At 49.3% G+C, this 26,457-nt stretch overlaps 2 protein-coding genes across 3 annotated transcripts in view; one reads left to right on the forward strand and one right to left on the reverse strand.

The window, feature by feature from the left end:
* WBP1L (WW domain binding protein 1-like) overlaps positions 1 to 18,551 on the forward strand; it is a 25,611-nt gene extending 7,060 nt beyond the window's left edge. Inside the window, exons 2-5 of the mRNA XM_017726165.1 lie at positions 3,011 to 3,113; positions 13,781 to 13,942; positions 15,341 to 16,028; positions 16,813 to 18,551. Of these exons, the coding sequence (XP_017581654.1) occupies positions 3,011 to 3,113; positions 13,781 to 13,942; positions 15,341 to 16,028; positions 16,813 to 16,864 (1,005 nt within the window). The 3' untranslated portion in view covers positions 16,865 to 18,551. The remainder of the gene's footprint in view (positions 1 to 3,010; positions 3,114 to 13,780; positions 13,943 to 15,340; positions 16,029 to 16,812) is intronic.
* Positions 18,552 to 23,151: 4,600 nt separating this feature from the next.
* Positions 23,152 to 26,451, reverse strand: LOC103624562 (steroid 17-alpha-hydroxylase/17,20 lyase). Of its 2 annotated transcripts, none has more exons than XM_008643856.2 (8): positions 26,342 to 26,451; positions 25,712 to 25,850; positions 24,967 to 25,196; positions 24,663 to 24,749; positions 24,363 to 24,572; positions 23,951 to 24,120; positions 23,763 to 23,866; positions 23,152 to 23,522 (listed from the first exon to the last, which is right to left on the reverse strand). In XM_008643856.2, exons 1-8 carry the CDS (start codon positions 26,435 to 26,437, stop codon positions 23,257 to 23,259), a joined length of 1,302 nt encoding a protein of 433 aa, XP_008642078.1. In that variant the 5' UTR covers positions 26,438 to 26,451; the 3' UTR covers positions 23,152 to 23,256. The 2 variants fall into 2 exon arrangements, with proteins under 2 accessions (XP_008642078.1, XP_017581655.1); XM_017726166.1 differs by having other exon boundaries at positions 26,327 to 26,451.
* Positions 26,452 to 26,457: the final 6 nt, after the last annotated feature.

Raw genomic sequence — 26,457 nt, forward strand, 5'->3', positions numbered from 1 at the left:
CCTGTGCCAGGCTGCGTAACCCAGTGTTGGAGGTAGCCATGCTCTGTGCAGTAGTTTGACCATGTGACCTGCTGGGATCCTTTCCAAACCAAATTATTCCTTGATTCTGTGAAACTGTTTGGAAACACGGGTGACAGTTCTGAGCCTGACATGTGGCCCCCAAGACTGACAACTCCATGTTCCCAAAAGCCTATTGGGTGGCTGGGCTGGCAGAGGGCTGGAGAAAGGCTCCAAAATGAGCTGCTTGTACTTTGAGGAGCATGACTGGTGGTCAGCACTGCAAGGACTTTAAAACCCCTGGCTGTTCTGAACTGTGGGAGCTGAAAGCCAACTATGAGACTGTTTGAAAGTACAAGCACAGGTGCATTAGCAAGGAAGAACATTTTTCTTAGTCAGTGTGTAAAGAAGCTCTGGACAGTAAGATTTAAACTCTGCTCTAGATGGGAAGCAGGATGTTGCCTGAGACTTGATCTCCAGGAACAACCTGCAGAATATCACCATAGCTGCTCAGGATCCTCTGTTGAGCGTGTACTGACACACCTGTTGGCCAGCTGGGTTGACAAGGAGCAACCCTGCACATAAGCATGTGTGGAAAGGTTGTTTCAAGTATAATGAGGTTGGCAAGAGGGAGGCTGTAAGTTCAGCTAAAAAGATGGTGTGATGAAAGTCTCTGAAATCAGGACGGCTGCAAGTTTTTAAAGTGGGAAAAATATAGTTGAAGATGTTAAAAGTTGCTGCTGCCCAAAGACACTGATTTGTTCCTTATTGCTACTCTTTGAAGGAGGCAACACTTGAATGGATGAAATTTTTGGGAAGTAAACCAGAAGTGGTCAAGGATGGATCAAGTGTGGTGTTGCAGAGGAGATCATGAAATGGCACTGTGAGAATCTGGTTTTTCACCAGCTCCATGTGATTCATTTGCTGGTTCAACAGGTCACGTTGATCTTCATGTGTCACAACCACAAACCTCAGCCAGCTGTTCTCTGACTTGAGCATTATCATCAGGGTTGCAGTTTTGCAATGGCGTCTTAATTTCTCAATTCTCTTCCTATGAGAGCCAAAATCTATGCTGTTCATCAGTTACATTAGCTCTGCAAGGCCAACAAAAATGAGGAAAAATGTAAATAAACTAATAAGAACAGATAAGAGAATAGATGTGTCCTATTTCTAGTTCTTTTGCTGGCTAAAATTACAGTTTTTGGAATGAATAGTGTGCTTTAAGCAGAAAATGCTGTGCCTGCTCAGCAAGGTCTCCTAAAAGTTGCCACCAGCCTCTGCAGTTAGAGATGGAAACACCTCCTTACTGTATAGGAAAATGGTGTTTCTACTGTTAACATGCAACATCTCAAGAACTAAATGTTTGCTTTAGCTGCCTGTAGTAGTTGGACTGGTCTGTCCAGCAAAATGTTCTTCTCTTCCTGAAAAATAGAGGGAGGTACCCCTCCGGCTTGTTGCCTCTGTAGGTGAGTTTTAAAGGTGCTTTTTAGAGCCTTTTGTGGAAATCATTATATGCATGGAAGGAGGGGAAGCAGTACATCGTATGCTGTGTTGTGTTTGCTGAATTTTGCCCTCACTTGATCAAAACCCTTTCAAAAGTTGGTGTGAGTTCTTAGGAGAAAAGAAGCAATGAGGGATCTTTCCTGTTGAGTGTCAGGTGGCAGGAGGTTGTTCTGCTTTTAGAAGTTATGTTGCTGCTGTAATTTGGGTGCTCAGGTGAGAGACCTGTGTTGGGGCAGTGTGGCTCCATCTGGGGTGCTGCATGGTGGGGAAGTGTTGGTGTTCCTCCAGGTCCCCAAATATACTGAAAATTTAGTGCAGGACTCTTACGCATTGAAGCTGCTGCCTCACGTTACTTCTTCAGTGAGGTGGTTCGACGTTTGAAAAGCACTTGGTATTTTGCATGTGTGGTGGCTCCATAGAGGTTTGTGGGAAGTGTGGCCATGGTGCACTCACACAAAAGAGAAGAATGGTGCTGTTCAGCCAGTGTTGGGATCCACAGATGTGCATCCCTGTAGCCTACTGATGGGGTTTTATTGTTCTTTAGTGGGTCGGTACTTTCAAAATTATTTTTTTCAACACAGCTTTCAGTATAAGCCTACCCACATTTTCTTTTCCTTATAAGAAATTTCAGGTGAAAGAAAGTAAAAATAAAAGCTTTGTTACTGTGGTTTTAATTAAGATTTGTTTGTGTCTTAAACTCTGTATTGTTCTTTGAACTCCTAGGTTGCCCCAACACCTATTAGAGGATGTACAAACCACAGCCTGTAAAATGCTTCTGTTTTCTTGTGTTTCGTACTTTTTCCCAGCCATGTTGTCAGACTAGCAGGAAAACATGGACTTCTGGGAAGTGGTGCACCATGTGGGGAGCTGAGGCCTCACACCATAGACCTTTTCCATGTTAGGTGTCTTGAGAACCTGCTGGGTGATATGCTACAGCTGATTTGGCTCTGCTCCTGGACTACTTTGCTGTTCCAGGAAGAAGTTTTACAGGAATGCTGATCTTACTTTAATAATATGAAGGAATCATTTTAGATTGGAATCTTGCAGGAACATATTGTAATTATCATTTAGATCTAAATGAATCCAAGCAGTCTTTTCTCAAATTACAACGTTCCCTTTATGAATGCTTTTCCTCTACTTGGCATTCAGCCCCAGTAATACAGTGATGTTGTGTACAATGTGGAACAAATGTCATCTCTTCTTTTAAGAGAATGCCTGGCTCCAAAATGTGGTAACTTTTAATGGAAAAGGAGAGGGATGATGAGACAACAGCGCTGACTAGATGCTAAAGCAGTGTAACTCATGGGTTTGGAGATACGGATATGGGGATTTTCTTCTGAATGGTCCTTTGTGGTTTTTGGTGGTCCTTAGATGTTTTTTAACCTCCTTAGGTATTTTAGAGTTTCCAAAGACCATAACCTGTACTTTTCACATGCTTGCAGATCATTGAGTCAAACATTTCCAAAAGATACTGACAAAGCATCTTAAAAGTGTGTCTGTTTAATTTTAGGACAAGGAAACCTGCATGGGTGTCAACAATCAAAGTTACATATGTGAAACGGGCCACTGTTGTGGACAATCCCAGTGTTGCAACTACTACTATGAACTCTGGTGTAAGTCCTTCCGTTTTGTATGGCTTCCCTTCCTAATCTGCATGGCTCTCATACCTTACTACAGGTCTGGCTTGTGTCCCGTGGGGTTTTGTATTCAGCCCTTGTTGTGTGTTGCCATTGCATTTCACTGCAACACAATCTGGAGCTGATGTGATACACAAGGAAATAGGGTTGTCACAGTGGGTGCTTTCTCAGGAGTAATGGGTCATCTTGCCACTGTTGTTTGCTCTTCTCACTGATTTGGGTACTCAACATTATACAGGAGTGAGGAAACCAGCTTGAGGGAGAAATGCCATACACACAACACTAGAGCTTGACATACTCAAGCAGGGAATTAATTCAGTGTCTTTCATCTTGTTGGTTTAGTTCTTGGCAAGCACAACAGTTCAAATCTGGTATATTTTTTAAAAGATGTCCTTTCAAAGAGGAGGGCCAGGGTGCTTATTCTCTTCAGGAGTCACTGTGTTTGGAGTCCTTGCCTAGAGAGAGTCTTGGGTAAATCCTGTGGGTTTGCAGTGGCTGAATGCTGTGCTGTGAGAAACACACATTGCCCATTGCAACCCCTTTTACCTCCTCTTTGCCAAAACGTGGGATTTTAAAATACCGAAGTTTTCAGTGAATGGTTGAGTGACTGTACCTGCTGAGTCCCCTTAGACGGCAGCAGGCAGGTCAAAGCAGGTGGTCAGCAAAACCTGATAAAGATATATGGCAGAATGGAAAGTTGAAAGCATAAGAAAGTAATAAATGCTGAATTTTAAAAGAAAACTTCAGCTTGTTTGGTGTGATGGTGCCTTCTTTCTCAAGGAGGACCACAAAAGGTTGAACACTGATGTTGTGCTGTTGTACTGCCCTGAACCTAGGCTAGGAGGGCATCTCTGCTCCTGGAATTTGGAAATGTGGCACTCTGAACATTGTACCCCTACATTTGAGACTGGAGATACTTTCTTACCACACCCAGTGGTATCTTCTAGTTTTTATGCAACTGTGCTTTCTACTTAATCCCTCTGTTGTGCCCACAGTTTCACTTTCCCTAAGTAGCTTGTGTGTGGAAATGTGTTATACATACAAACACTGTCACTTAACCTGGATCCAAGGACAAGAATAGCTTACACTTCATCCTTTACTCTAGAAACATGCTTTTACTTCTCAAATTAGCCAGTGAATGGAGGATGTGGTTATAAACTAAACAGGACTCTATAGTAAGCATCTTCAAGACACACTGTGCTCAGATTCCAGTGGCTGGCTGTGTCAAAATGGCAGGATTTTAATGTAGTGCAGACCTTTGCAGCAGACTTATTTTCCAAAATGTCCAAACAGTTCAAGAAACAATTCAGGACAGGGGGCCGGGAGGCAGCTCCATGGACTGTAGCAGGCTGAGAAGCAGACATGAATATATTGGACTGCCTGGATCATACTGTAGCAGTCAGCAGCACAGGCAGGACAGATGACAGGAATTTGTTCAGACTAGAGGGGGATGGATGGACAGGGCAAAGTGGGGAAGGTCAAACCCGGATTTGAGTTTGTGTGGGTTGGAATGTAGAGGAAGATGCATGTGTGCAAGGGCTTACAGGCTCCATGGCAAGCAGGATCTAAATTGAGCAGCAGCGTGGAGTGCAGCTGCACACTGGGGCTGGTGGCATGGTCACCATGTTTCTCCCATGGACATCTTGAAGGAGAGGCGTAGTTGAATTGCATACGAACAGTCTGGTCCAAGCAATAGCCCCCTGCCATTTTAATGGGATGGTTTAGCTGTCTTTGTGCTCTCAATATGGCACAGACTTTTATACTTGGCAGTGCCTGGTTGCATCATAAAAGTTCTTGGAAGATAAAACCAGATTTTGTTAGAAGGAGGCAGAATTTAAAGGCTTCTTTTTAGAGCAGGTGCCCACGTCACAGTGAGATCATGGAATAAGCGTGTTGGTCACACACACTGCTGGATGATTCCTCAGGAGAGACAGGTTTCTGTGTGTTCACATTCCTTCTGCGTCACGGAGACCATCGTGTACCACACCAAGAGGAGGGGAATAATTCAAACATGAGACCTGTCTTCTAGGCTTTCTGCAAATTCAGGCAAACATCCAGCATTGATTTAAAATCAGTTCATGTTTTCAAAGCTTGCTTTGCCATTATGTGTGGTAGGAGAAAAGTTTCTTTTGGATGGGAAGGAGTCATACAGGGAGCATGTCCTTTAAAAGTAAGCCCATATTGTAGAGCTTGTGAGCTTAGCTGCTGCTCAGGAGTTGCAGAGTATCTTTGATAGGTACATATGGTGAGGGTCTCTGAAGGCCTTCAAGGTGAAAAGTGGTGATAGTAAATGTAAATAGTCTTAGTATGAGCAGTGGAGAGCAACAGCTTTACATGCTTGAGAATAGATTAGCTTTTTAAAAGTTATTATTAACTTCTGGTTAATGAACAGTTAACATAGCAGCACCTTTTAAGCATGGCTTCATGGTTGTTCTGTTTTCATTTTAACTTGTGTATGCATGTACTGAAGTAGCTTTTGAGAAGTTTTTGCTTCTCTCAACCTTCTCAGACCACTGGTACTTTTGTGTGCCTGAAAATAGACCTTCTTTGCTAGTCCTGTTGAATTAAATCCTGGACTTATTTACCACCACAGCTTTGTGGGAAGAAGAAGCAGAGGAGGGTGGCATTTGAAATGGAAAAGAAAACTGGTCTGTCTTTGCTGGACATGCTTTCTGAAACGTGATCCTGTTTTGTGGCCACTTGGAATTTTTCCTGTAAAAAGGACCTTTTTCCCTGTTTTGGAATTTGAGGGAAGTTTGTCTTTGAAAATGGCTGATCTCAGCAATTCTAGGCTTGTGGTGTTTTTAAACCAGTTGTTGCGGGCAATGGAATAGGATGTAAAATCAAGGTATTATTTTGTTAAGGGGTGGAGTAGAGGAACGGAGAATATGATATGCCAAGCAGGTGGACAGCCCATGTTTAAAATTAGATAACAGCCCAGTTCAGATTCCCCACCCATCTCTTATTAAAAAAACCCCCAGTGCTGTGTTGCCAAATAATAAAACTATATACAGATTTATAGATAAAGGTCTAATAACTATGTAAAGGTCTAATTAGTTCTTAACTCAAGCTTGGTAGCTGGTACCATGGTGGGGGGAAAACTGCATTAAGTCTTTTAATTTTCTTGGAACATAATAATAAAAAATAAAATGGAAAAATTTACTTTACTGTTGCATTTCCTCACACAGGGAAAGATGTTTGGATGGTGGATGAGCTGGGTCAGCATTTTAATTGAACAATTTACTTGGGCTCCCCAGAGAATTCATGGTCCCCAAGGGGAAGAATCGCAGCAGCCACTGGATTTTGCTTCCTAGCAGTTTTTATTTGAGTCTCTGTGGTGTGATTGTGATTTGCTGGAGTTTTCAAATGTTGGCCTTTTCCCAGGCCTGACAGGTGTCTTATTGCTTAAACATTCCAAAATACCACTTTTCAAAATACAGGAGAGAAGGTAATCGAGGAATGTTCCTGTGTTTTGCATGTTAAGAAGTAAGGCTCAGAGGTTCTGGATTTTCCCAGGTTTAAGGGTATAATGTGGACTGAAAACTAAATCCAGATCTCCTGACATCCATCCTTGTGTCTCTCCTTGCCTTTGGAATCATTAAGTGATTCCAGAGGCTCTCAAGACAGCAAGCAAAGCTGTAGAAAGTATATTTCATTGTGTGGTTGGAAAAATAGTACACTGTGCCTCAGGAATCATGGAGCTTGGAAACAGGCAGCTGCTCACTGCTTGCAAAACGTTGTAGGATTTCAAAGTTTGAGGGCTTAGCTGGTCTTGGGTCATTTAGGTACTGCACAGCAACCCAGCATTGGCAGTGAGTAAGTGTTCATATATTGCTTGTGCCTGTTTTGTTTCACTGTCTTTTTTAGCAGGGGTACTGAGCTCCTCTTTCTGAAAGAAAGAAAAGGAAAAAGATCTTGACTGTTTAGGTCCTAGTGGAAGGATTGTACAGGAAAAAATGTTCTGTTTGCAAGCAGCACAGTCAATGTTTTTGCTGATTTTGAACATTCTGCTCATCTCTGCACGCTTCCCCTTGGAATCACTAGACAGCTCTTTTCCCAAAAAGCATGCTGCCAGAAAATTCTGGCAAGGATCCGGTTAGTTGCTAAAACTAAAGCAACTGCTGTACCACGTACATATTCCAGGAGGTCAGCTTTATATTAGGAATTCATGTCCAAGACTTTGCTGCAGTCTGCAAAACACTCAGTCAAACAATGCACCAGTCCCACATTTTCATCCTTCCCCCGTGTTGTGTTATCCCACATCCTTTTCCAAAGACAGATTTTTGCTGTTCCTTGCCTTTCACCCAGCCTTCTGTGTGGTTGTACTTGCTTCTCTTTCCTGGGTGTCTCAAACTTTCCCTTCAGCTGTTCCTCCTCAGCTGTGCTGCAGCGATAACCCTGCTATGGCAAAGCCTCACCGACAGTATAGGGCAAACAACAGATGTCTCAACCACACAGAAACTCATCATAAATAGGGTCACTGAGGGAGTTATTTCCTGATTTCCTTGGACTTCTGTAGCCTAATCCAGACAGCCAAATCACCTTACGTTTGTTTTGGTCTGGCTCAGTAAAATTCCCAGATCCAAAGCAGAAGGCAAGCTGTCTGGCATAGACTGGCTGTGCAGATACTGACTTTTGACCTGTGTGGCTGCTTTCAGCTGAGTTGTGTTAAACAGCATGGAAAGGCAAGAGAACTTCCTGATGCTGTTTCACCCCCTGCCCTACGTACCTCCAACCCAGCTTCTCACCAGCTACCCAGATCTGTTGTTCCCAGACGTTCAGGACATGGTCTCAGCTGGATGTTCCACTCCGGTCTCTGTTAGACTATTGTTCAACATGCATTTTTACCAACACAGATCTCTTGGGAGGAACTGGACTTAGAAATGTCTCATCTGGAGCATGGGAATAATTGCCCTTGCAAGGCTCCCTCCCTAGGAGAGAGGCATAAAAAGTGTCTGCAGATTTACTGCCTCAAGTTGTCTTTCACTGCAAGATAGGCAAAGGATTTTTCTGAAACTTGTGTTTTTCCATCTTACCTCATTGCAGTGGGTGTACCATATATAGTGGACACTATTTGGAAAACTAGAAACCAGTCGCAGTTAACTTTTGCATCTTCTTTTGTTACCAGTCTGGGAGCAAGCACGCAGGAGTTGGAGATGTCTTCAGCTTTTTTCTTTTGCCATTGTACTCTACAAATATTCAGTAACTTTTTCCTGCGTGAGGTCAGGCTGGGACTGCAGTTCTAATTACTTAAACTAACATAAAACTGTCACTGAAGGTCACAGTCTTTCTCTTGCTGCTGCTGCTGTGTTTGCCAAACGAGTTTCAACCTGTTCTGGTTCCCTCAAACCAGTTCAAACCACAGTTGCGCACAACTTTGTGCTGGCACAAGAAGAGGTGGAGGAAGCAGCGGGAGGTATGGTTGAGACAGGCAGGAGAGGATCGCGTCATTCAGCGGCTTCTTTTAGTCCTTCTTAAAATGTTCATGGGCCTATGGCCTGGATCCTTCACCTGGCATTCTTGAGCAGCAGTGTTGGCTCATGCAGGCTCATGCCTGCAGTGGCAGGAGACAATGTGACCTCTCTGTCAAAGGGCACGATTAAACCCAAGGGCATCCAGGTTGTGGTACCAAGTAAATTTCTCTTCCCTTTTTCATTAAAGTGTTGGCCCTGTGAAAGACAATTTTTTTCCAGCCATGACTGACTGTGAGGCCATCATTTGGGACACTTTTTAGTCAGTGAAAGTGTCCCACTTCTCCTGTTCAGAACCAGCTCTCATGGAGCCAAAGCTATTACCCAGATGCTTGTCAGGCAGACCCAAAGGCACTTTGCAGTATGTTTTGGCTTGCTTTTAGGGGATTTCCTGCCAACAGAGCCATGGCATTTGCCCAAGTTTACCATGAACTTGGGGGCAAATTTCTCTGTTCGTACGCTTGGAACGCTCCAGAAAACATTTTCCATTTTGCACAGGATAAAAGGAGCTTCCCTCAGCGGCATTGTTGATGGCAACATCCCAGGCAACAAATACAGTACAGCATCAAAGCAAACATCACTCCCTCCTTTTCCATGGGAAGGAGTGCTCTGGTTTTTTAATTCTTAAACTGTTTTATTCTTACTTATTTTGAAGTTTGAGCAAAACTATGGTTGGTGTCCTAGAAAGGGTTTTCTTTAAGCTTTAAGCATGTTCTTTCACAGCTGGTAGGAAGCATCTCTGGTGCATGGCCATGTGATGGGGCTCCCTTTCCCAAGGATGCTGTTAATGTAGCAGCCTTCTCTTTCTTCAGTATTACCTCTGGCTGTGAGAGATGGCTTTCATGGGAGCTAATTCTGGTCCCAGATGTTTCTGCAGCTCCCATTCTGACTTCCTGAGCTTGGTGCTTGTGTCAGGCTTACAGCTCTGAGACTGTCAGATGCTGGGTAAGAGATTGGTGCTGCTTGCTTTACTTTCATGAAAGGTTTTGGTGCTCTGGCAGGGAAATCTCTTGGCAATAATCAACTCCTTGGCTGTGTCTGTTTCACCTTTGCTTGCATCATTATCCACCTATAGGCATCACCAGTGAATTTAACAAAAAATACAGCAGTGTTTCTCGGGACTCACTCGTTTTTGGGCTGGAGAGTGTTGCAACTTCTGACTCTTCCATAAACCAAGAGCAGGACTGAAATCACTTTCAAGTCTAGTCTCCTGGTTCCTGTTTTGCTCCAGATAGGTACTTTACTTCTGCTCAGGCTGTCCATCAGAAGTTGTATTTCCAAAGTCACTGTTTGTTTTTTATCTGTCGTGTTGTCCTTCGGCTGCCCCAAGCTTTTGTTCCCAGTGGTCACTGCCAGGTGGCTGTGGAAAATACCCTCAAATCAGACATTTAATGGCAAATTTGGCTCAGGATGTGTCTCCCAACCTTTTTTCCTTTCCAGTGACTGCAGCAGTAGCTCAACACAATGCTGCTGAAAAGCACCTCGTATCCCTTTGGGAAGAAGGTACATCTTGAAGAGCATGAGGAAGGCTTTTGGCAACAGTGAAGGCTTTTGACGACATGGAAGACAACCAGAAGCTCAGTTTTACTTGGTTTTTAGAGGCTTTTTTGTGCCAAACATCAGTTGCCTCTGTACATTTTGCCCATTTTCAGCACAAGGCAGAGTTGGTACCTGTTTTTACCCTGAAGGAGGTGTTAGCATGTGCTGCTGCTGTGCCCCTACCTTTCCTGCTCGTGTAGTGCTGTCTTTGGGTGATTTGCAGCTCCCCTCCTGCCAAACGAGCACAGGCCAGTGGTCTGCTTGGCTCACCTCCCTGCTGCTGGTTTGAAGCCAAGCCTCACCAGGTGTACAAATGCACAGCTCAGCCATGAACATCTTCACTGTTCACTCTATACTTTTAGACATAATATTTACAATTGCACTTGGCCTTGGAGCATAGCTTTATTCCAAATAAATGACCGTACTATATATTTGCTAGGCTTTTGCAGTTTTTCTGCAGCCAAAGCTGCAGCTGTGCCCAAACTCCTGGCAAGGGAGTGTTGTAGAGCCTTTTATGGAGGCCCTGAACTCCCAGCACCATGCTGGGCTTGCAACCAGAGATGTGCCCAGTCCTTCTCCCAGCACTGGCACCTCTGCCCAAGTGACAGCCAGGGAGCCCCTCGTGTGCCTCAGCTCCCATGGGTGTCCCATCCGCTTGCTTCCAATGCACTGGGGGCCTTCCTGTGGTGCAGATGTGCTGTTGGGTGACAAGGTGGGGACACAGCCATTAAAGAGGATGCCAGAAGCCAGGCCAGCAAATGACCGTGGTGGGCGCACACTGCTCATCTCCTGCGATCATCCAGGCAAGTCCTCCAGGCTCAAGCTGAGTCAGGGGTTGAGTAATTCCTAGAAGCTCTAGGAAGTGTCAGTGGTTAATGAAGCCAGGCAATAATGTGGTATTAGCGGGTTCTTTTTCTGGAAGTTCTCATGAAAAACAGCAGACCTCATCCAGTCGCGTTTGTGAGCGTGCACAGACCCTTTGCACGAGAATGAAGGTGGTGTTCCTGGCACCGAGGCCAAATTGCAATCCACTGAATGATGGTGTGTTTACTTAAATGCCACCTGTGGTTTCAGTAGGATCCAACATTAATTTATTATCCTAAGATGTTGTATGTTGTTACTGCATGTTGTTAACAGTGTTGCCACACCTCTTCCCAGGAATGGCTGCGCTTACTCTGACCCCTACTCTGAGCTTGTGCATTGGTTTGTGTGCAAAGCACTTTGGGATTCTTTTTTGGAACGGGTAGAGAAGTTTTCTAAAGAAATACTTTTTTAATCTTCTGGATGCAGGCTTGGGTGGGAGCAGTTATTCCCTGCAGAAATATTTGGCTGCTACAGCTGAGATTGCTTAACAGTGGCAGTTCTCCAGGACATCTTAACTAACTAAGTGCTGCTTGCTACCATTGTATCTGGACTCCTTGGGAAAGGACATGATCAAATGTGTTAAAAAGCATCTGTTTTCATAACTGTAGCTAAAATCCCTGGATAGCTGGGTGTAATTTTCCATTGTTATTGAACTCATGATCACTGCTCTTCGAAAATAAGGAGTACTTAGAAGATGAACTGCAGGCCTGCCTCTGTGCATGGTGGCATGCTGTGCCAATGACCTGCTTTTGATGAGTGCATTCTTGCTTCCTCAGCAAGCAAGAGCCAAGGGACTGTCTCTTAGCGAGAAATACAGTGTTTTTATTGGTGAGAGTCTTCAAACTGTGAGACAGCTGAAGTATTGTATTTGTATACCAAGATTTTGGTAGTGGTAGAGGCTACAGAAATGGTTGCGAATGTTTGGCTTTGGAGCGAAGGGTGGACTGGACCAATCCTTTTTGTTTATATAAAAAAGCTTTTTTTAGAAACAGGGTATTTGGAGCGAAGTGGCCACATTCTCATTTTGGTTTGGGAAGTGCAAAGAGCATCTTGAATACTTTGTCATTTGCTTCTCTGGAGTGAAGATCACAGTCTCCTCTCTGGTCGTCTTGGTACAGCTGAGTGGGCTGGCAAGAGAAACTACCCCAGAACCTTCATTTCCAACCAAGAAAAAAAAAGGAGGGGGGGGGAATATGTAACACCTTCATTTGATGACAGGTTTTGATAAGTTTGATGGTAAGGCAGGTTCCAGTTGATTAGGGAAATAGATTGCACAAGACAGAGAGAAATTTCAGTTTGTTGTGCCAAAATACATGTGGAATTCAGGTTACAACACAGGGAGGTGAAAGTCCCCACTCAGAATGCTCAGAGACACGATATGGCATGATGCAGTTCACCTACAAACAGCCCAGTGCAGGTCTGTGAGATGGGTGATAGGGATCCATTGCACTTTGTCCTGAGCCAGAGCAATACTGCTTTCATTCTTCAAATTCCTAAACTGTTCACCTTTCCCCACCTAGCTCTTAGCAGAGAAAACATTTGCAAACACAGCAGGGGGTGCTGGAACCATCAAGGTATTGTGAAGGTGTGACTAGAGGTTTTTAGTGGGGAGAGAAGAGCAGTTTGATACCACAGGATAGCCTGGCCTTCCTGAAAATGGGCTGTAGCATTAGGAATCTCCGTTTTGACTGTTTGGGATAATGAAGAGTGGCAGAGGTGTTACAGAAAGAAAAACAGTGTTGTGATCTCTAGTGAGGAGTGGCTGCCACGACTACGTGTTTCTAAAGGAAGAGCTCTCCCACTATCTTCAGATGCAAAAACTGAGCTTAAAAAAGATAGAGCTTACAGACACTGGGGCAGGTCAAGCTGTGGGCTGCAGTTGCAGGAGACAAAAGCCTAATCTGGAGTGAATGTTCCAGCTTTTTGAAGTGTGTCTCGGAAACATTTTGTAGTGCATGTAAGTGAGAAATTCATGGAAAGGAAGAGTTATTCCACATGTCCGAGGGCGTGAGTAAAATTCAGGAAGTGGTCTTCTAAAATTCCTTTTAAGGAGCAGTGTACATATGGTACAACTGTGCACAGAAACCAGCCATGACCACAAACAGAGCAGAAGTTAGGTTTCTTGAGGATTCAGAGGGGGAGGCTAGTTTAATTTAATTTTGGGTAATTTAAGACATTGAGTACAAAAATAAGTTTTAAAAATATTTTGAGACATTTATGAAAAAAGAGTATGTTTTTGTTAAACATAACAATGAAGGATTTGGGCTGGAAATTAAAGAGCAGTGCAAACAAAAGCAAAACATAGTGCTTGGGGTTTTTCTCTTCTTCTGTGGTCAGTCTGCAGAGTGTCTTTTGTGTCTTGATTGTTATTTTCAAACCAAAGTGGCTGTGGGAGGCAAGTTCAATGCTATTCACAGCTCTGCTCATTTTTGGCTGGAAGAAATGGTAACCAAAGGGTAGGAGCAATGGAGGGGGGGAGCCCTGTCTCCATATTTTGTTCTTCTCCAGAGTTGTACCTATTGAACATGATCTACACTGTACTAGAGTGTGTTCAGTGTTGTCCAATTCTGGCAAGGCTGTTGGAGTAGCCGTGTCCCACACAGGCAGGAAGGTCCATGTTGAAGCCTCCTGGCCTAACACTTAGTTCTGCCTTTAGAGCAGTGCAGGTTCAGGTCCAGGCTTTCAGATGATCTCCATTGGCTTCTTGGGGCTTCCTGGGTTTGGGTGCAGCTCTCATACAATGGCTAACACTTGCTCTCCCCGCTGCAGGGTTTTGGCTGGTGTGGACCATCATCATCATACTCAGCTGCTGTTGTGTTTGCCATCACCGCCGCACCAAGCACCGCCTCCAGGCCCAGCAGCGGCAGCACGAGATCAACCTGATCGCTTACCGGGAGGCCCATAACTACTCAGCCCTGCCCTTTTATTTCCGTATGTACCTCACTCTGCTTTGCCTGGAGACTGTGGGGAGCATGGCAGCAGCGAGTTTCCTGTGTTGGGTGGAAGGAGGGAGCAGTAGCTGGACTCAGCAAGAGGCAAAGCTGCCCCATGGCATTTAGAGATGAGGTGGTGTTGGATGCATTTGAACCCCCTTGAGTCTGGAGTTGAACCACACCAACTTACAGCACCTTTGCACCCACCCCTGAGAGTGTGGTGATTCCCTGGGTGTTTTTCTGCAAAGGTTCTTGAAATACCTTTCAAGACTTTGTGGATGTTCCTCCTTTCCAGCCCAGACTTGCTGCTGGTGGGACCGAGATGCGGGAAGTGGCTTCATAAAATTCGGTCGCACAGAGTGGGAGAAAGTGGAGTCTCAGCAGAAACTCTGCTGGCTCCCACCCTGTGCTGTGGTTCCCAGGCCATACTGCTGGTGAGCAGCCCTAGGACTCTGCGTGAAGGAGCTGTTGCCCACAACGCAGGGAAAGTACAATCACTTGGTGCTCTCCTTGTGTTCTGCTACGCTGTGCTAGAACAGCAAGTCTCCTTCTGACTGGAGGTACCACAGCTGAATTTCCTCTGACAGACTGTTGAATTGCATGTATGAACTTGCTTTTCTTGTTAAACTCTGGCAGTCACCTCAGAAATCATCCCCAACAGCCTTTTCCTCCCCAGCCCCAGGGATATGCAATTGCACATGGAAAATTGCAGTGCTATCCTTAAATGTTTCCAGTGTTTAAGTACATTCTGTCTGTATAGACTATTTTGTTGCCTCTTAAGAAATAAACAAAATTTTTCATGGATTTGAAAGGCTGTAAGTACAATAAGCCAAACTCTTTTGCCAGTACTGCCAATTTATTCTGACTGCACCAGAAGAATTGAATCCAGCATTAAAACAGAAACCAAAAGCTAGGATCTCCAAGTTCCTTGTAACTGCTCATGTCTCTTCATATTTGCACAATGCTTTGTGAGATGAAATCTTTGCTCTTGAAGGTAGAAATTAGGCTGAGAAGGCAGTGTTGGAGGGCGCTGGGGAGTTGTTCCTTCCAGCCAACACAGGCCACCCACGGTGTGTGGGGGTGGTTTATGGGGCTGTATTGGGGTATATGGTTCAGGGAGGTTTGCCTGGTAAGCATAGAGAGAGCCAGGAGATCAGGCTGCTGTTCCCAGTTGTGTCCATCTGCTCCTGTGCCCTCTCTGCCATGTTTGCTGCTTCTCTAAAACACGACACGCCTCACTTGGGTCAAGTTCTGGCACCCCTTCGTAGGGCCTGTTGTGCTGTTCAGTGGGAAGGTGCTGGTAGGTGACAGATGCTGTACCGACCTGTATTAGTGACTCGTTTCCTGAGATAAGCTGCTCCTGGAATAACTTCTCCTCCTTGCCTCCCACTTCTAGGGTTTTTGCCAAACTATTTGCTACCTCCCTATGAGGAAGTGGTGAACCGACCGCCGACCCCCCCGCCCCCGTACAGTGCCTTACATCAGCAGTGCGTCCCAGCAGGCAGCAGTAGCACAATCCCGGACACGCCCAGGACCCTGCAGCCAGCACAGAGCAGCTCTGCAGCACCCAGCAGCAATAACAGCAGTACTGACAGCACCGGGGCGCCCGGCCGCGGGGACCCCGAGCCCTCCACCACCGTGCTGGGCGAGAGAGCCCTCGCCAAAATGCAAAGCATCGAGCCCGGCAGTACCAGCACGGGAGCCGAGCTAGTGGGGAGGGCCGGTCCCGATAAGGATACGGAGTGCAAGGAGGAACTGCTGAAAGGTTACAGCTCTGAGAGCTTAGAGCAGAGCAGCGCCATTCCCGATGCCAAGGACAAGATGCCGGGCAGGCAGCGCCGTTTCACGGGCGACTCGGGCATAGAAGTCTGCGTATGCAACCGGGGTCATCATGAGGACGACCTCAAGGAGTTTGATGGGCTCATTGATGACGCTCTGGATGGGCCCCTGGACTTCTGTGACAGCTGCAGCGGCCGTCCCCACGGGGATGAGGAGGAAGGGCTTTTCAGTGCCACAGAGGAGCAGCACCGCGAACACAGCCACCACCACCTGCCCCGGCAGCCGGTGTGTGTACTCTTGAACACCATGGTGACAGATGCTGTACCGACCTGTATTAGTGACTCGTTTCCTGAGATAAGCTGCTCCTGGAATAACTTCTCCTCCTTGCCTCCCACTTCTAGGGTTTTTGCCAAACTATTTGCTACCTCCCTATGAGGAAGTGGTGAACCGACCGCCGACCCCCCCGCCCCCGTACAGTGCCTTACATCAGCAGTGCGTCCCAGCAGGCAGCAGTAGCACAATCCCGGACACGCCCAGGACCCTGCAGCCAGCACAGAGCAGCTCTGCAGCACCCAGCAGCAATAACAGCAGTACTGACAGCACCGGGGCGCCCGGCCGCGGGGACCCCGAGCCCTCCACCACCGTGCTGGGCGAGAGAGCCCTCGCCAAAATGCAAAGCATCGAGCCCGGCAGTACCAGCACGGGAGCCGAGCTAGTGGGGAGGGCCGGTCCCGATAAGGATACGGAGTGCAAGGAGGAACTGCTGAAAGGTTACAGCTCTGAGAGCTTAGAGCAGAGCAGTGCCATTCCCGATGCCAAGGACAAGATGCCGGGCAGGCAGCGCCGTTTCACGGGCGACTCGGGCATAGAAGTCTGCGTATGCAACCGGGGTCATCATGAGGACGACCTCAAGGAGTTTGATGGGCTCATTGATGACGCTCTGGATGGGCCCCTGGACTTCTGTGACAGCTGCAGCGGCCGTCCCCACGGGGATGAGGAGGAAGGGCTTTTCAGTGCCACAGAGGAGCAGCACCGCGAACACAGCCACCACCACCTGCCCCGGCAGCCGGTGTGTGTACTCTTGAACACAATAAATGAGCAGGACTCTCCAAACTCTTGTACCAATAACTCCCCCAGCTAAGGCGGCAGAGTGGAAGGGAGAATCGGGGGAAAAAAACAAATAAAAATGGAATAAGAGGATTAAAACTTTAACAGGAGAAAAAGGTGATACAATGGGGGTTTTTTTCTTTATTTTTCTTTCTCCCCTCCAATATAATATGGGGACTAGTCGTCGAAGGCCCGGCTTGTGGGAGACGGGTCACTCTGGGTTTTGTTAATTGTATCTGCCCTGCTCCATGGAGCAGGGACTGATGTTTCTCAATGAGACCTTCTAAAAAACGGAATTTTTCTAATGGTGATTTTGGTGATGGTTATTATGAGTTTGTTGGTTTTAGTTTTCTGAAACACTGCTTTATCTTGCAATCAGTAAAACTCAGCAAATCTCACCCTGGGAGGATACCAGATCACCATAAGGCTTCAACCTCCAGGTGTCTTCCCAGAAGCGAGCAGCTTCTGACAGTGCCGGCAGTCAGTAGCCCAAGAGTTCTGGTTTGATATAGTGCTCTTGAGGCATTGGGGATTTCTTTCCATCTTTTTTCATTTGGTTTTTTTTTTGTTGTTGTTTTTGTTTTTTTTTTTTTTTTTCTTTCCTGATGTTAAGTTTTCCCGAAGCTGATAGATGCCCAGACACATCAGCCCTATAATCTCTGGTGCTTCAGTGTTTAAGACAGCAGGTAGGAAATGTCCCACTTGAAGCTGGTGACTGAAGGACCAGTTTCTTCTAGAAGGAGTTTTAGTCTACCTTAGGCAGTTTGAAAAGAGGGGGTTTGCAGAAATTTGCCTTTATGTGTCATTTTTAAAGACAAGTGTGTTCCTTCAATGCCTCCAAGAGCACAGTTAGCAGTAGAATCCAGGCAGCTGGGCTGCCTTCCAAGTACTGTGGTCTCCGAATGACCTTTTCCCGGTGTGCTGCAAAAGGGCTTGGCTTTATTTTTGTCCTTTTTTGCACCCCGATAGCAGCACACTGGAGTTCAGATGACAAAAGAACAGGGCTCTCCTTGGCCAGTGTGCCTTCAAGCTTCAGCGATGCATGTTGAACAAATGGTGACGAGAGCTCCGTCCATTGCGAAAGGGATGATTTACCATGTAGATGTGGAAGACCTGTGCAGTATTTTTTTTTAATCCAAAAGTTTGGTGCGATTCTAATAATGACCACTTAAAGAAATGAATGTCTGTTTTCTTTCTCTTTCTTTACTTTTTTTTTTTTTTTTTTTTTTTATGGTGGCAACTGGCTACTGTATAATGTCTGTGAGCGTGTGTGTGTGACTGCAATCCATGCATGCGAGTCCTACTGGTAATACGAAAACCTGCTGTAAGACTGCAAGAAAATTTACTGTAGCTTTGCTTTAATAAACAGTAGAGATTTTTGTTAGTAACAACCTGAAGGAAGAAAAAAAGAAAAAAGAAAAAAAAAAGGAAGAGCTGAAACTAACATTCCCTAGAGTGCTCGTGTGGAAGAGAGCACAGTTCAGACTGTGTAACTTGTTCTCGGGATTTCTCCCCGTCCCTTTTATAATTATGGTCATCCAGATCATTACTGTTATGGGGAAAAAAACATTGAAACCTGAACTCGGACATACTGAGATCTGATTAATTGAAAACCAAAATCAGTTTTAAATAAGGTGGAAACCAAAATATAATGCCTTTTCTGATAACTTGTCCATGTGTATTTGTATCATTCTGTGAGCTAAGAACAAGATTTGTCTTCAGTTTGTGGGTTTGTTTTGTTGTTCTCCCTGGAGGTGTGCTGGCACTGTGCTGGCTGCAGAGCAAGGGAAGTGGTGCTTATGCCAGCGTTTTACCTGCACGTTTGAGGGGAGCACTTTGACCTTGCAGGGTTTGGAAGAATCTCACTCCTTTGCCCATCACAGCCTTTCTCTTCCCTCAGAACAGCTGATAAAGACAGCTCTTCAGTTTGTGTCTTAGGGTGCTCTTAACAATGAAAGACTTTGATTTGGATTCAAGAGACCTCATTCCTGGATGTCTGGAGCCTCGATACCTGGGTGAGGGGTAACAGAGAGGCTGTGCATGCCCCAGAGCCTGGCTACCTGGGGACCGGTCACTTCTAGCTGTGTACACTGACCACATGTGTCTTCTGAGAAGAGAATTAAAGATCCCCAGTGCCACCCCCAGGAATTCTGTACATACTGGCACCTGGTTTTGTTCCTCGCACCACAGAGGAAGCTAAAAAAGCACATCAGTCTGTAAAGAATGGGGTTTACTGCTGTAAATCCTGGGGATGGCCCTGTGCCAGTGGGCGACCTTTGCCAACATTTCTGTTGGCGTAAGACAGAAATCTCCATATTTGCTTTCCAGCCATCCCACTAAGGGCAGGGGAATCCTCTGGATATGGAGGTAAGTACCCGTAAGCCAAGCTGATGTTTCTAATTTTAAAAAGTCAGGAAGAAGCAGCTGTGTGCCTCTTTTATGACTCCTGGAGGTTTTTTGGGCATTTAGAGACCATAAAGAAATAAATGGGGCACCAACCATGTCTGTTCAGCTCACAAGTGCCTGAGGAGCAGCACTGTTAATGGCTTTCAGTTCTTTAGGATTTTAGACCTGCAGCCAAGGGGCAGCTGGTATGGGGAGAAGGAGTGGTGCAGGGCAGGACATGGGGCAGGTGAGCTCCTTGGACATACCCGGCTGCTGCCTCTTCAGGCAGGCAGAGGACTCCCAAAGCTCCAGCTTTGGAGCTTTAGAAGGGTGCTCGATCCTCACATGTATCCCTGTGTAGGAAGCCAGCATGGCCCAGAGAATGCACACTGTAAAATGCTGGAGGTGTGAGGACGTGGGCAGATGTGCATCTCCAACACTGGAGCACCAAAACCCACCCATTCCCAGCTATAAGGGGTGTTTTTTGGGAGTCATCGTTTCAAAACTGAGTTGCAATAATGCAGCAGGTTTGACAGCAAATTAGTGTCAACCTACTGCTCGGTGTTCTGCTTTACAATGTGCTCTAGGTGTGGCTGCCAGTACTCCTTGCAGTCTGTTTTTGTTGGAATCCGTGGCAGTGCGGAGCTACTTACAGGGAATGTTTTTGGCCACCGAAGCTGGCTCCGGGGCAAGGACCCCGCAGGTCTCCTGGTGGGCTGGGGTTGTGTTGCCTGGGGACAGGTGAAGAGCACAGTGTGGTGGCTCAGCAACTGTCCCCGGGCACAACGGGGGCTCCTGGGATCTGTGGATACTGCAGCATCTCCTTGGTGTTCCCAAGGGACTTTTCAGCTCTCCGTCGTCTGGGAGCACTGGTGTGATCTTCCTGCCGCATATCACTGCATGTTTATACAACCTTACATAAACATTGCATGTGGATGGGTGTTGGCTGAAGATGGAGAAGGAGGGAATTGTGTCCTGATGCTTGCTGGTAGCCTGCTCTCAGAGCTTTGCCTGCCTAACTGGAGGCTAAGGAAAGTCGAGGTGCAGTTAAGCCTCTTTGTTACACAGTCATCAAAAGCTTCCTGGGGCAGGAAGCCTGGAGAGAAGCAAAATGAGCGGGCTCCACTGCCGGCATGAGGCTGTTCCGCCGAGCGATGGGAGCTTTGGGCTCCGTGCGCCCCCCTCGCCACTCGGGGACGTGAGTCAGTGGTGAGAGCCGGGGCTGCGTTCGCTTCCTGCTCTGCACAGCCCGGCTTCCCACAGCCGTATCTCCTCTGGTTCTCTGCATTCCCTGGCTGGGCTCATCCCAGCCTGATCTGCTCCCGGCAGCTTGGCAGGTAGCTGGAGCACAGTCCAGCTCCGGTGAATAAACTCCTTTGCTGTCCTGAATGAGTGGTTCTCCAAGACTGCTGCTCCCCCTCCCCACCCTACCCCCCCACCACCACAACCACATCCCAGGGAGGTTTTGTCCCTGATTTCTTTTTTCTTCTTTGGTTTATATAAGAAAAGCCTGGACCAGGCCGGGAGTGGGGGGCAGACAGACAGCCCCTGGCTCAGGGAAGCCCCACAGCAATCCCACAGTGGGCAGCCTGGGAAGGCCAGGATGAGCTGCCTCTTCATCAGAGCTGGTTCCCCCTATCCTTGCAGCACAGATCTGTTTTTATCAGATGGGACGGGTGCCCGCAGCGGGGCCGTCGCGACGGTGGTGCAAGCACTGCAGTCTGTGCCGGGGGGGCACAGGCTGGCGGCTTTTCTCGACTGTTTTCAGCCGGCAAACAGCTGTGTCCTGAGGTCTGTGCTTACTCAGCTCTCCTGGCACCATGCCCGCTGCAGAGCTCGCAGGTATTCCAAGCGTCTCCTGTTCCTCCTGGGCTGGCCCTCACTCTCCGGCACAGTCCAGGGTCCGCCGGTGCCTGATGCAAAAAGAAGCCTCTCAAACTTGGAGGGCTTCTGAGCTGAGCCCTGTGGCACAGCTGGGTCAGCCAAGTGCTGTGGGGGTGGCTGTGCCCCCCAAAATGAGTTTGTGCGAGGGAAAGGCTCAGTCTTGCTCTGCCCCGTGCCCTCAGCATGCTGCACATCTGCTTCATGGTGTACCCAAGAAATAGTGTGGGAACAGCCATGAATGAAAAAGCTTCGTTCTTTGCATTGTCACCAATTCCTGCCTTGCAGACCCCCTTTGCCTCAGGGAGCTGGAGCCAGTGGCCCAGGTGAAGCTTTCTGGTGGAGTCAGGGGTTTGGGCACAGCAGCACAGCCCCGAAGCAGCTGTCAGGATAGAAATACCAGCTGGATGATTCAGCAGTGCCTCTGCCTGCTCCCAGAGCAGGGAGCAGCCGTGCCGGGGGCTGTTTACCAGCTCACAAAGTGCCAGGCAGCTGGTTCTGGGCACTGAATTCCCCCAGCTGCATCTTCTCCCGGTGGGGTGGGTGGGGGGCAAGACACCCTACAGCAGGGCCAAGCTTGGGGTGCTGGGATTTGCAGCATGTGCTGGTTTCCCAGCCTAGGACAGCACATGCCAGCCCTGGCAAATGGGGAAGATAGAACGCAAGCAGCTGTGGCTGGAGGCATTCTCCAGGTTAGAAACATCCTTGGTTCAAAGGTCCCCATTTCTGCCCCAAGGTGAACACTGGCTTTTAGCACTTGTGTGAGTGCCTCGGCAAACAGCAAGGCGTTGGCCCCGTGTTGATTCTGGCAAGGAGAAAATCCCTTCCCGTACCAAGAGCAAAATCAAATGCCTTGGCAAAGGGGCACAAATGTGCTGGAGGTCCTGTTGATGCTCTGGAGGCATCCCGATGCTGCAGGAGACTGTAGTGGAGCCTCCCTGCCAGTGGGTGCTGCCAGTGACAGGATCTGGGGCAGAGGAAGGACCAGGCTGGCACAGAGGTGCCAATCCTCAGGGAAGCCTAGAGCATCATGTTTAGCCAGGTTTTCCCAAAGCCCGTTCTGAGTCCCATCCCCCTTCACCCATCCAGCTTCAGTGTGCCCTAGCAGAAGTGGAGGGCTTGCAAACCAAGTGGCACCCCTGGTGTGATGGAAACAGGCAGGGAAGCAGGAAGGTGTGTGGGGCTCAGCCCTTAGGAGCCATCAGAGACTCCATGCAGCAGCAGTAGGGCTGAGCTCCTGCTGTGTGCTCCCTCTGCCCAGCTTCTGGTGGGTCAGCTGCTCAAATCAGCCAAAGGCTTGCCCTTGGGGCAGGAATGTGCATGGCAGTTTTACCTCCAGCTCCTCCCTACCACACTGAAACCCCCAGGAAAATGGACTGGGAGAAGGGAGGATGATCCCAGTGCTGTGCCAGACTGCAAACGCATTGCCTTCATCATCATCCTTGTCCCACAGGCTGACAGGACCCATTTGGCATCGGATGCTGGTGTTGAAAGGCCTGCATGAAAGCCAGGTTCTGGGGGTTTGAAAGAACTCAAACACACTGAGCAGGAAGTTCAGTGGTGGGGAAGTTTATGCCTGTTTTCCTGCCTGCTAACAAGAGAAAGAGCAGGGGGAAAATGAGGGGGTGTGCAGGGCTGGGATGTCACATTGTGCTGGGGCTTTGTGGGGCTTTCCCCTCTGCCTTGGCTGCTTTCCCTCCAGGGGCCCTGAGCCATAGCTGTGCAGCTATTCAGTTAAATATTAAGAGGTCAAGTAATAGAGAACCAGAAACCTAATTACACGCTGCCCTCCATGGCACAGTACTTTTTGGTGAAAGCAAAGCAAACACGGCCCCTTGCGTTATGGGAAGGTTGTGCTGCTGCTGGAGTGATGGCCAAATTCCAGGCAGACAGTGAGTGCTCAGGACAGTGAGCAGGCAGGAGCTTCCATGCTGCTGCAGAGAGGCCACAGCCTCCCAGCTCAGCCCAGTGCTGACAGCAAGTTGTGGGGCCACCATACATCTCCCACCAAACCCTGCCCGCCATCTCCTGCCCAAAAAATTGCTGGAGCCATGCTGTGTTGGGAATAGCTTTATCTGGATAACCCCCCATCCATGGGGCAGCCTCTGTGGTCCCACCTCCCACCCCCCACTGCCCGGGATCCTGGGCTCCTCCCCATCACTAGGCTGCTCTCCAGGCTTCCCTCAGCCTGGCCTTCACCTGAAACTTCTGCACCTGCAGCACGACACCAAACTTGCCCTCCAGTGAGGGCAGGGGCTGGTCCTCAGGGCACTCGAGTGTGAACCTCTGCAGCACCCAGGCCAGGAAGAGGAAGAGCTCCATCTTGGCCAGGACTTTACCCAGGCAGACACGGATTCCGGCTCCAAAGGGGAGGTAGCTGGGTGAGGGCGAATGGATGTGCTGGCCCCGCTCATCCAGGAAGCGGCCTGCAAGGGGAAGAAGCATCACTGGCATCAGCAGGGATCAATCCCTTCTGCCCGAGACCTGCCCGAGTTCATCACACGTGTGTCCCTCGCGGGAGATGCAGGAGCAGGGAGGTGCGAGTGCCCCAGACAGGAGCATGATCCAACCTCCCAGCACCAAGCGTCCCCCAGGGCTCAGCCTCTCCTGCTGCACCCACCCTGCCATCCCCTGGCCCAGGAGAGGATGGGGATCACACAACCCACCAGGATTGAACTCCTCAGGCTTGTCCCACTCCTTCTCATCGTGGTGCACAGACCAGAGGTTGATGATGACCCTGGCACCCTTGGGGATGGAGTATTCCCCAATGCTGCAAAGAGGACACAGAGTGAGGCAGTCGCTCCCTCCCCGCAGTCTCTGCCCACGACCTGGATGTGCCCCAGGGGGATCTCACCTGGTGTCGGCAAGGGACACATGTGGGATGAGCAGGGGGGACACGGGCCGGATGCGCAGCACTTCACTGATGGTGGCCTCCAGGTAGGGCAGCAGCGGGCGGTCGCTGAGGTGGGGGTGACGCACCAGGCCGATCTTGTGGTCCATTTCCTCCTGGATCTTCCTCTGGACCTGGGAGGGGAGCAAAGACCGGTGTGGGAGCCCAGGGAGCAGGGTGCCCTGTGCATAGTGGGGTACACCCAGCATCATCAGCATGTCCTGTCATGTTGTGTGGGGCAGAAGTAAAGTGCCCATAACCTGATCTTGCTTATCTGCAGAGCCTGATTTCTCTTTTGAGCCTTCCCCAAAGCTCCCCATGACATCCCTGGTGCTGAAGGGAACCTAGGCCCCCCGCTGTGGGGTGCAGAGCCTACCTCAGGGTAGTGGAGCAGGTAGAGCACAGCCCATTTGAGCACAGTCGTGGTGGTCTCCACACCAGCCCCAAAGATGTCCCCCACTGTCATGAGGAGGTGGTCGTCAGTCAGCTCCAGCCCTGGCTCTGGGGGGCTGCTGTTCTCAGCACTGAGCCTCACTTGCAGGAGGGCATCCATGAGGTCCTTCACGGTGTCTCTGCAGAAAGCTTCCTGCAGAGGAACATGAATCAGCCAGGCTGTCCTGGGCACAGTGCTCACCGCCCCAGCTCCAGCATCTCCCTGTCCTGGCCCTTCTGGCACCTTGTGTTCAGTGAATTTCTGCTGGAGCAGCTGGTCCCGGACATGGAGGCATTTCTTTAGCAGGGCCAGGTCCTTGTTGGGAAATATCTGAGGGAGAAAAGCTGCATTACAACAGACTACAGCTCAGCCCAGCCCAGCTCCTGCAGGCCCCCAGGCAGTCACTCTGTGCCCACCAGTGTACTGGCTCCTGTGGGTCACCAGGGCAGGGACCCTCCTAACTCAGGAGGGCTCCTACAGGACACATCCCAGCTCCTTCCTCTCATCTGAGGTGAGAGGAATGGGCAGTGCCCACGTCCCTGCTCACCTGGAGCCAGGGGAAGATGTCCACCAAGCTCTCCTTGGCCACAGTGTCCACGATTCCCTGGCTGTACTCCAGCATGGCCTCGAACTCAGGGTCCCCACGCCGGTACGAGGAGTTAAAGCAGAGGGAGCAGACCACGTTGGTGACGGCCCGTGTGAGCTCGGGGGCCATGTCCAGGGCCATGTCCTGCGCAGCGCTGAGCGTCTCACACAGGGATGCAGCCTCCCGGCAGACTGGGGCGGAGGAGAGGCAGCCAGGGGGTGATGAGGGAGTGATGATTAAGCCAAGGGGGTGAAAGGGGCAGCTGGGGGGTGGAAGGAGGGGTCCCCTGCTCATTCAGGATGTGCAGCCTGCAGAGGGCACCCCCCAGACAGGGCTGGGCCCTGAGGGGCTGGGATGGGCAGAAGGGACAATGCTGGGTGGAGGAGCAGAGAGAATGGAGATGTGCAAGGATGTCCTCCTGGGTGGAGCGGGGAGCTGCTGGCTCCATGCCTCAGTTTCCCCATCTGTGAGTGAGGGGAACTAAAGTTCAGGGTGGAAAACACAGGGAGAGGTGTTGGTAAAGTACAGGGGATAGAAGGAGAGGAACAGAGCCCCTGCCTGGCAAGCTGAGGGGATAGCGGGGGGCATGGGCTGAGCCGGAATCTTCCCTTGGTTCACAGGGAATCAGGGCACTTAAGAAGAAAAAGTCCTGCGTGGGAGGGAACCAGAGCTGGGAGGGAGCCTGGGGCTGGTGGGAGGCACTTACTGATCCTCTCGAGGGCGAGGGAGCCCTCCCCGAACATCGAGAGGGCAGTGTGCACCAGCTTGCGCTGGAACTTCCAGAGGGGTCCGTAGCTGGCGAAGGCGATGTCCTTGCCCCCCCGGGACAGCAGGTCCGTGGTCACCTGAGGGACAGGCAGTCCCAGGGTCACCCCGCTGCTGGGGAGCCCCGCGGGGGACGGATGATCATCTCACCCCATCCCAGGGATGGTCCGGGGGGCTGGGGGTTAGTGCAGGCAGGCAAAGCACAGGACATGAGCTTTGCCTTCCCCCTGCCAAGGACTGATAAAGAGGTTTGGGGACAGATGCGAAGGTTAGGAGCTCTAGGATGCCCAGGGAATTTAAGGGGTGCAGGGAGCCTGGTGGTACCTGAACCCACATCCCCGTGCCCAGGGATGCAGCCAGCTGCAGGAAAAACAGGCACCCTTGGGATGGCGGATGACAGGGCTTGCCCTGGAGAACAGGGTATGGAGGGGCTGCCCTGGCCCTGGCTTGCTGCGCGCAGGATGGGGAGGGGACACGGACCCTGCTGCGTGCCAGTGTCTTTCTTGGGAGCGTCCCTCGCCTCACCCCACGCCACAGTGGGAAGGGGTCCCCAAACCTGCTGCCTCCTCACGGTGCGGGGCCGTCCGGCGAAGTCTTTGCCCTTCTTGAGCAGCACCTCCCTGGCGTGCCGATAGCTGTTCACCACCACCACGTAGTGGGAGCCCATCCAGAGGGCGTAGAGGCTGC

This window comes from Corvus brachyrhynchos, unplaced genomic scaffold, assembly GCF_000691975.1.
Source record: "Corvus brachyrhynchos isolate BGI_N302 unplaced genomic scaffold, ASM69197v1 scaffold61, whole genome shotgun sequence".
Taxonomy (NCBI): Eukaryota; Metazoa; Chordata; class Aves; order Passeriformes; family Corvidae; genus Corvus; species Corvus brachyrhynchos.

Coding starts and splice junctions, on each gene's coding strand:
- LOC103624562 (XM_017726166.1), bottom strand. CDS start 26,437: ATGGGCTCCCACTACGTGGTGGTGGTGAACAGCTATCGGCACGCCAGG. Junction 24,121..24,362: donor ACCTGCTCCACTACCCTGAG/GTAGGCTCTGCA, acceptor CTCCCCTCCCAG/GTCCAGAGGAAGATCCAGGA. Junction 23,867..23,950: donor GTGTCCCTTGCCGACACCAG/GTGAGATCCCCC, acceptor TCCTCTTTGCAG/CATTGGGGAATACTCCATCC.